Source organism: Aythya fuligula, chromosome 10 (genome assembly GCF_009819795.1).
Source record: "Aythya fuligula isolate bAytFul2 chromosome 10, bAytFul2.pri, whole genome shotgun sequence".
NCBI lineage: Eukaryota > Metazoa > Chordata > Aves > Anseriformes > Anatidae > Aythya > Aythya fuligula.
Genome location: NC_045568.1, coordinates 14,463,446 through 14,472,276, shown reverse-complemented (window position 1 = coordinate 14,472,276; position 8,831 = coordinate 14,463,446). Strand labels below are relative to the sequence as shown.

The 8,831-nt window shown below is 57.3% G+C and overlaps 1 protein-coding gene across 1 annotated transcript; it reads left to right on the top strand.

The window, feature by feature from the left end:
• Window positions 1-210: 210 nt before the first annotated feature.
• On the top strand, window positions 211-2,209 carry FEZF2 (FEZ family zinc finger 2). The gene is made up of 4 exons (XM_032194357.1): window positions 211-996; window positions 1,123-1,257; window positions 1,366-1,498; window positions 1,947-2,209. Exons 1-4 carry the CDS (start codon window positions 211-213, stop codon window positions 2,207-2,209), a joined length of 1,317 nt encoding a protein of 438 aa, XP_032050248.1.
• Window positions 2,210-8,831: the final 6,622 nt, after the last annotated feature.

Sequence of the window (8,831 nt, the reverse complement as noted above, 5' to 3'; positions counted from 1 at the left end):
GTACCCTACGTGCCATTGTTCTGGGATATGTTCATTTGAATGTAAATAGGGAGGGGGTGCCGGTGGGGGGGGGGGGGGGGGGCGGGAGAGGAAGGGGGGGGAAGAACAAGGTGCTTATTAAATTGATTTGTCTCCTGGCTTTTCTGGAATGCAGAGCCGAGCGCAGGAGCGAGCGGCTGCTCACCCCGAGTCCCCGGGCGGCGCAGCGCCATGGCGAGCTCGGGGTCGCTGGAGACGGTCATGCCTTCCTCCTGCCCCCGGCACGACGGCAGGGCCGCCGCCGCTAACCCCTCCAAGAGCCTGGCCTTCTCCATCGAGCGGATCATGGCCAAGACGTCGGAACCCAAGCCGGCCTTCGAGCAGAGGCAAGGCGGCCCGGGGCCGGAGCCGGAGCCGGGCAAGAAGCCGCTGAGCCTGTGCTCGCCCCTGCCCTGCGTGATCCCCATCCCGCCGCTGGGCTACGAGGTGCCCTCCAAGACTCTCCTCAACTACTCGGAGCTGTGGAAGAGCAGCCTGCGGGGCGGCGGGGGGCTCTGCAAAGCCAACTGCGGCGTGTGCTGCAAGGCAGAGCTCGCCCTGGGCCAGCCCAGCGGCCGGCTCATCAAGCCGCAGGTCATCCACCAGGCGGGGGCCGTGCCGGCTGCCCCCCGCTCCCTTTACTACTTCAATTACCTGGACGCCGCGTACCACCCGGCCGACCTGCTGCACGGACAGCTCTTCCCCGCCGGCCTGCTGGGCGCCCCGCCGCCGGGGGGGCTCTCCGCTCACCAGAAGCTTTTCCTGCTGGAAAACGCCAAGCTGGCGGGGCTGGCGGCCGAGAAGCTGCCGCCGCCGCCTCCCCCCCTGGCGCACAAGGAGAGGCTGCCCGGCCACCTGGACCAGGTGATGAAGGAGGCGGCGGAGCGCGGGGGCCCCCCCAAAGGCCACGCCAAGCTGGGAGGCGGCGGGGCGGCGGAGGGCAAGCCCAAGAACTTCACCTGCGAGGTCTGCGGCAAGGTAAAAAGAGGGTTGAAAAGGGTTCCCGGGGGGAGACGAGGCTCTGAGGAGGGGGATACGGGGAGGTGGGAGAGGTGTGTCCCCCCCCCTCAGGTCCTAACCTGGCCGTGCCGGCGCTTCCCGCAGGTGTTCAACGCGCACTACAACCTCACCCGCCACATGCCGGTGCACACGGGGGCCAGGCCGTTCGTCTGCAAGGTGTGCGGGAAGGGCTTCCGCCAGGCCAGCACCCTGTGCCGGCACAAAATCATCCACACGCAGGTAGGTGGGGGGCAGCCGGGCCTCGGGGGGGGGGCGGTTACCCCTCCTTCCCAACCCCCTGCACCCCTCCCCGCAGCCCCCTAACGGGCCTCTCGCCCCCCGGTGCAGGAGAAACCCCACAAGTGCAACCAGTGCGGGAAGGCGTTCAACAGGAGCTCCACGCTCAACACCCACATCCGCATCCACGCCGGCTACAAGCCCTTCGTCTGCGAGTTCTGCGGCAAGGGCTTCCACCAGAAAGGTGAGCCGGGCCGAGCCGGGCCGGGCCGGGCCGGGGTCGGGTCCCCTCGCCCATCCTTATGGGGACGAAGCGGGGCGAGCCCTGCCCGGCCGGGGGATGCGAGGGGCGCGGGCCGAGCCGCCGCCGCCGCCGTTCCCAATTACTTTCTCCCCGAGCCCCGGGCCGCATCGCCAGGGCCCGCCGGCGGCTCGGCCCTATAAATGCTTTTTAAATGAGAGGTGCCGGGCCCCGGTCCTAATCCCGGGCCCTCCATTTGCCGCGGGTCACCGCGCCGCCCCTGCCCCTCATTTGTGCCGTGCCGGTTGCGCGCTGCCCCGCGGTGATGCGGAGCGGCTTTGACAGGGGGCCGGGGGGGGAGCTGGGGGCCGCTTCCTGCCGCCCCCCCCCTCACCTGTGTGCCCGGGCACCCTCGGGTAACCCCCTCGTCCCCCTCTCTCCTCTCCCGCAGGCAACTACAAGAACCACAAGCTGACCCACAGCGGCGAGAAGCAGTACAAGTGCACGATTTGCAACAAAGCCTTCCACCAGATCTATAACTTGACTTTCCACATGCACACCCACAACGACAAGAAGCCCTTCACGTGCGTCACTTGCGGGAAAGGATTTTGCAGAAACTTTGATTTAAAGAAGCACGTCCGAAAGTTGCACGACAGCGTCTCCAGCGCGCCGCCGCCGCCGCCCCGGGACCCTGCGCGCAGCGGGCAGAGCTAAGGGCCCCTCTCGGCCCCGCTCCCCGGGCCAGCACTATTTATCCGAGCCAGCCTTTTGCTTCTGTCTCTTCCCCAGCGAGCTCAGCCGCCGGCAGCCATCGGCCCCGGGCCGCAGCTGTACATACGAGGAGCCCCCCGAGCTGCAGGAGGGGCCGGCGCCAGGACAGCGCTCTTTATACGTGTCTGTAAATCTCCACTTTAAATGTACGCTCGAATAAGTGAGGAATATATCTATATATCTAACCTAGCCCGGGACAATAAACCGGCCCTTCGTAGGTGTCTCATTTCCCTCCTCGGCCCCGGCTCCGAGCCGGGAGCGGGCGGCACGGCGCTGCCCGGGCCCCCCAGGAGCGGCGGGGAGGGCCGGGGCGCCCCCCGAAGGGCCCGGAGCCCCCCCGAAGGGCCCGGCTCGTTCCGGCGTGTTTCGGCCGCTCCCGAGTGCCCGTCCTTCCCTGCATGCAGATGAAACGATCTCACGCTTGCTTTCCGAGTAATGACCCAAATTAAGAGAGAAAACACAGACCCTTCAAAGCGCATTACATTAATCTAATCACTCCCAGCAGGCCTCAGAAACTCTTTTTGATCAGAATATGGATAATCAAGCACTTGGATTACACTAAATATCCCCTTCTCGGCTCCCCCCTTCCCCTACCTTTAATATGCAAGTGTCTATTCCGGCCACGTCGTTAGGAACAATATTATCCTAGCGGAGAAACGAGACCGGGGTGGCCGGGAGCGTGCGTGCTGCTGGGGCCGGGCTCGCCAATGAAGAGGGGAAGGAGCGAGCCCCAAGTGCCCGGGGACGCCGTGCCGGGAGCTCACCTCTCCCCGCTTCGTTCCGCGGCAGGAGGCGAGGACAAGCGCAGCTCGCCGCCGAGCGCACGGACGGGAGCCGACCCCTCGCACCGCCTTTTGGGATTCGTTACCGGGCGGCGACGCTGGAGCCCAGAGGGCTTGGCTGGCCCCACAGACCACCGCGGGGCTTTCGTCCTTGCTCGGCTTTGGGATTTTGGCGGTGCCAAAAGTTAGAGTTTTGACGCTTCGGGGGCCGGGTGAGGCGCGGGAAGCGATGCGCAGCGAGCCCGGCACCGTGGTACCGTTTGTTGGGGGGGGAAAAAAAAAAAAAGAGATTTGGGGAGAGTTTCGGGTTAAAAAGGAATTAAAAAAAAAAATAAGCAAGCCCCGTCGCCGTAAGTCACCGCGGTTGGGGACCTGGGAGGGGGCTGATCCGTCCCCGAGGAAAGGGGCTGCAGCTCGACCCCAAGCAAAAAGCGGCCGCCGGGACGGAGCGGGGCGTGCGGGGGGCGGCAGCAGCGCCAGGGACCCCCGGGGGGTGCGGGAGGGTCCCGGGGACAGCGGGGCGTCCCCCGCCCCCGGGGCTGCGGGACGGGGCCGAAAGCCGAGGAAGAATGCGGTTTTCTTTTTTTTTTTTTTTTCGGGGTTTTCGCTGGTGTTTGCGGAGCTGTCGGAGGGGCAGCGGGAGCCTCGGCGCAGCTAGGCGCGCTCCAAAGGGCAACCCCGGCCGGTCCTGGAGGGGGTTTTTTGTCCCTTCGGCCCTCCCGGGGGCGGCGGGCAGAGCTCCCCGGGCCGGCCGGGAGCGGAGGGGGGAGCCCTGCCCGCCCCCCGGCTCCCCGCACACACCCAGGCGGCGGATGGCGGGGGAGGGTGGCTCTGTCAGACACACACACACACACACACACACGCCAGAGACTCCAATTATCCTCTCCCTCACAAGATGTTTCTGCTGTCCACGACTGCTCACACTTCAGCACTCTTGCCAGCAAGCCTCACTGCGAGCACAAAACCCGCACGCAGCCCCTCTCCCGGCGCCGCAGCCGCGCACACGACAGATTGAGCCGTGCCGGTGCCTCGGGGGGGGCTCAGGGGGGGACGGGGGGCTCGGCACGGCTCGGCTCAGCCCGGCACGGCTCGGCCCGGCTCGCCCAGGTGCGTCCCGGCGGGGCCAGGCACGGCGCCGGGCACTGGGAAGCGACCAAGCCAAAGGCAGCTGCGTTGCCCTTTTCCCTGCACTCCGCTCTCCAAACGTCTGAGCAACCAGTTTGCTGCTAGAAACATGTTAATTGCCAACGGAGCTCATTAAGGCATGCACATGCAAAACACAGCGAGGGAGATTAAATGGACAAAAGCGCAATAATGAACTGTCAACAATCGAACCCATCTACACGACCAGGAGCACTCAAGAATGAGGCATTTAGAGGCAACAAAGGATTGTCTGGGACAGGAAGAAAGGACGACCTAGACTTTTGTTTAGTCAACACAATTGATTACAAATGAGAGATTAACAGGATAGCTTCAGAGTTTTTTTGAAGGAGGCAGAAGAGAAAAGTCCAATTAAGTGCACCGAATGTTAACTACATTGATTTCCACGGCCAGCCCTAGAGAAATTCTCATTAAACCATCCCTGGCGATCCCTTTTGGAAAGTAATTTGTCTCCCTGATGGAGCAGAGAAAGGGAGCCGTGTAAAGAGAAAGAAGCGCTAGTTCTTGGCACAATGAGCTTAGGAGACACACTGGAAAGAGCCAAAGGGGGAGTTAATGAGCATCTGACAAGCCGCTTGGACCCGGGCCTGGAGAGCAGCGCTGAAAAGATGGAATTGGCCAACAACTATTCTTTATATCAAACATAAAAAGGCCAATCTGAAACAGGGCTGCTCAAAGCTGGTGGGGAAGAAAAGAAAGGCCCCCGCCGGGGGGGTGGGGGGGAGAGAGGGAGCGGAGCGCAGGGGCTCAACTGCCCCGCCGGGCCGGGACAGGCGCTGCGGTGTGCCCGTGTCCCCCTGCCGCCGAGCGGGGCAGCCCGGCCCCGCGGCCCCCCGGGGCTGTTTGCACAGTCCGGGGCTGTCCCGGCCCCGGCCCGGCTTGGGGACACCGAGGCGACCGAGCCGGGCCGGGTTTTGGGGGAGTTTTCCCGTGGAGGAAGCGCAGCGGGGCCGGCTCCTGCCGGGGCACCGCGCCCCCGACCCTCCCGTGTAGACACGGCTGGCCCGGGGGCTCTTAAATCAGCTTAGAGCTCGTTAATAACAATTTTGGCTTAAGTCTGTATTGACTTAGCCTTAGGAATGGCTTAGCACTTTCGCTTAAGTCAACACGCCGGCTGAATTGACACATGCCTGCCCCAGCCCAGGTGCCCTCCTCCTGCTTCCAGCCGCGCTCCCCGGGCTTGTCAGCCCCGTGGGTCGCCCACCGGGGTCCCCTGGGGCCTGTCACCCCCCCGTGTCGCCCCCCGGCCCTTTACATTGCACCCCCAGCCCCTGGCACCTCTCTGCTCCCTCCCGCACCTCCAGTTCTCCCCCCCGGCAGGGCCGGGACCAAAACGCCGTCAAAGCGCGGAGAAAGGGAGGGCAGGTCCCAGAGCCCAGCATCGGGATGACAAACCCAAAGCCACAGAACTTGACTTCTCTCCTGCCAAGTTTTGTCAGGCGGAGGCGAAGGGCAGAGAGCAGGGCTACGGCCCCAAATCTCGCCCGTTTGTCCCTCCAGGTTTCGGTTTGGGTTTGCGCACCGAGCAGCCGAGCCCCGTCCCCAAGTCCCGCGAGGTGCCCGGCACCCTCCTGCCGCCTCCCTCCCCGGCGCCAGTTGCCAAGCTATTTCACAGAAATAGAAGCTTTCTGGTTTATAATCAGCCTCTTCCTTCTGATTCATTATGGTAATGAATTGAGATATTACCAACATTGGATTATCGCGTAACTGAATGAATCCAGCAAAAGCAAGCTGATTACAGAGGAAAACGCCAACCGTACCCAGAAACTTAACAAAAAGTAGCGTCCGAGAAATAGGGCAAAGCACCTCAAGCCGGTTCAGCTCACCCCAAATCTTGTTCCCAACTGATGGGGGGGACGCGACCGTCTCGTTCACACACCGCCCCTTTCCCCTGCGGATTTACGGGTAGGTTTTCCACCTTCCCGGTTACTACTAGGAATGTTTCTCAGGAGTCCAACTTCGCTTGCAAGTCCGTGGGGTTTGCAGCTCACGCCGCCAGCCCGAGCACCCCAAAACGACCCTCGCGTTCCCCTATTGCCGCGTGAGGCTCTGTGCCTCCAGAGCGACCCCATCCCAAAACCAGAAAACGACAGAGGGTTGCTCTTCCCCCTCCTTCCTCCCTGCCACACAGCCTGGGGCTGTCCTCACGCCGAGAGCCCGACCTGCAGCAGCTCTGTCCCCGCAGCATCCCGGCCTCCGGCAGCTCCCGCCGGGCACCGCTCGGAGCACGGGGGACACCTGCAACATAAATGGGTAAAGAAATGCTAAGCTGGAAACCGAAATTACGTTTCCCAGCACCGCCGTGAGGCAGGTGCTAATTTACCGGGGCTTCAAGCTAGGTATTAGTCAAGGAGACTGTAATTTACTTACAGGACGGTGAAATTTTCTTTTTATTAATTTGCAATATATTTGTAAAATAATCTTACGGCAGCTGGCTCTGCTTGAATCTGTTTCAAAAGTGTGATGTAAATACCGTCTCACACTGTTCTGTAGCCTATTAGGGCTTTCTGGTAGGTGATACGACTGAGAGGAGAAAGAACACCACACATTTATTTTTAAGATCATCATCACTAGTGATAAAACTTATGGGAAGAAACGATCATACGTCCTATTTGTATGCAGTAATGACAAACGTATGCAAAGTAACTCAAACGAAAAAGATGCAGTTGGGAGGAAACATACACCGCAGATGCAGTTTAGGGCATTTTAAAGAGCTATTTCAACCATGTTTCAAAGAAGTAGCAAATTCCCAAATTAAATCACCCTATTTACTGCAAAGACAAAGAGCTCACCCAGCAGGAGAATTCCCCAAATAACCTTTCTTCCCCCCCCTTCTCCCTACCTATATTTCCTTTGCAAGGGCTTAAAATTTCTCTCTATCCATATCTTGCTAGTAATCACGTATTTGGAGCAATTTAGCACACGGTTATTGTGAAACAATAGGAAGAGCGCAAATAATCCACCAAGGATTTATTACGTTTCAATTTTAAGCGATAAACTTCTGGGATTCTAATCTTCACTCAGCAGATTAATATTTCAGATCAGTGTCACAGGAAAATGACGGAAAATAAACAGCACACCTAAGCAATGCAGCTACCACCGGCGGACTCGCTGTCCACACACTTGGCTCCAGCGAGCACCAATTCACACACAACTTGTCCGTGCAATCTAACACCAAAATCCAGGAGTCGGTGAATACAAGATCAAAGCTTTATTTGAGCCGTAACACGTTATAGCAATAGATAATAATCCTTGAGCAAACAGAGTATTACAGTAATGAAGATCTTAGCATTACAAATATGTTAAAACAGCTTGCATTTGGGGTGGTATTTAAGGTCAAGTTGTATCTGAACACAACTATTAAAATATTATGAAATTTACCATTATGGAGTAAATAATGTTTTCTTTCAGACATAACCTCTCAAACTACATCCCATTTAATATTTTGTCTTATTTTTCAGTATCAACAAGCTCAAATTGAGCACCTACATCCCTGACTACACAATGTGAATGAAAAAGGAAGGAGGAACCATAAACTCATCTTTAATCTAGCTCCCAACTCCTGTGAAAACATGACCTCGAATAAATGCATTCAAGAGGATACTCCAGTAAGTGTCAAATATCGTGTCTCTAAGCCCTTCTATTTCATATATACTCTCAAATGAAATTAATAGGCTTCAGAAAGATTCTGTGGAGTAAGAAATTTCTTATCCTAGGGAAAACTAACATGCCTTCTGCTACTGCCCCCACAGCCAGAATAACTGAGAAAGCAAAAGCTGGGGAATGTGATGGTAGAGGTGACAAGATGGGTGAACAGGCTGTGCTCCTAGGCTAGTACGGTGGTTACTCATCTGCGCATAAACCTAAAAAAGGGTGATTAATTAGCTCTTCTTCTAAGATACTCGAGCATTAACTTACATAAAGGCAAAGCCATTTATTTCCCCCACTGCTCCTCTCTCAATTGCTTTCCCCCACCCACCAGGAGAGCACGACAAGCAAGAGGCAGGACCACTGCAGCTTATGCACACATACACACTTTAGCACAAAAGGGCAAGCAGCAAGTCAAGAATACGGAGTAACGGGTTATGTTATAAAGGAAAAAACACGCACCCAGGAATGGGTAGGAAACTACATACAGTTAAAAACAAACAAACTGGGACGAGGTGGGGGATAACTGCACTGAATTTGTATTTTTGAAGTAACAGCTTTGACTCAGTGAAGGATACCCATTCAAGATCTCGTTTAATGCCACTATTAAACCATATTGGTATCAGTTTTTTGTTCTGTTGCTTTGGGTTTAAACACGCTTAAGCTAACATTAAGGTGCCTTCTCAATTTTGTATCTATACAAAAGGCAGGTGGCAAGCTAGCTCAGTCACAGTAGAAGTTGTAGTAGAAGTTGTGCACTTGACAGATGTAACGGGAGACACCACATAATTATGCACCCTGCTGCTGCTTGCCCCAAGGTCTGTGACTAATCAGGACACAAGCTTCTACCTTAGCGGCTCTGCTGTATGCCTCCATGCCCTACTACGTTGCTGCTTTAGTCATATAAAATTGCATTTATTTCACTCAGCAGCATTTCGCTTTTCTGGGCATGTTCCTATATAATTTTCATTGCA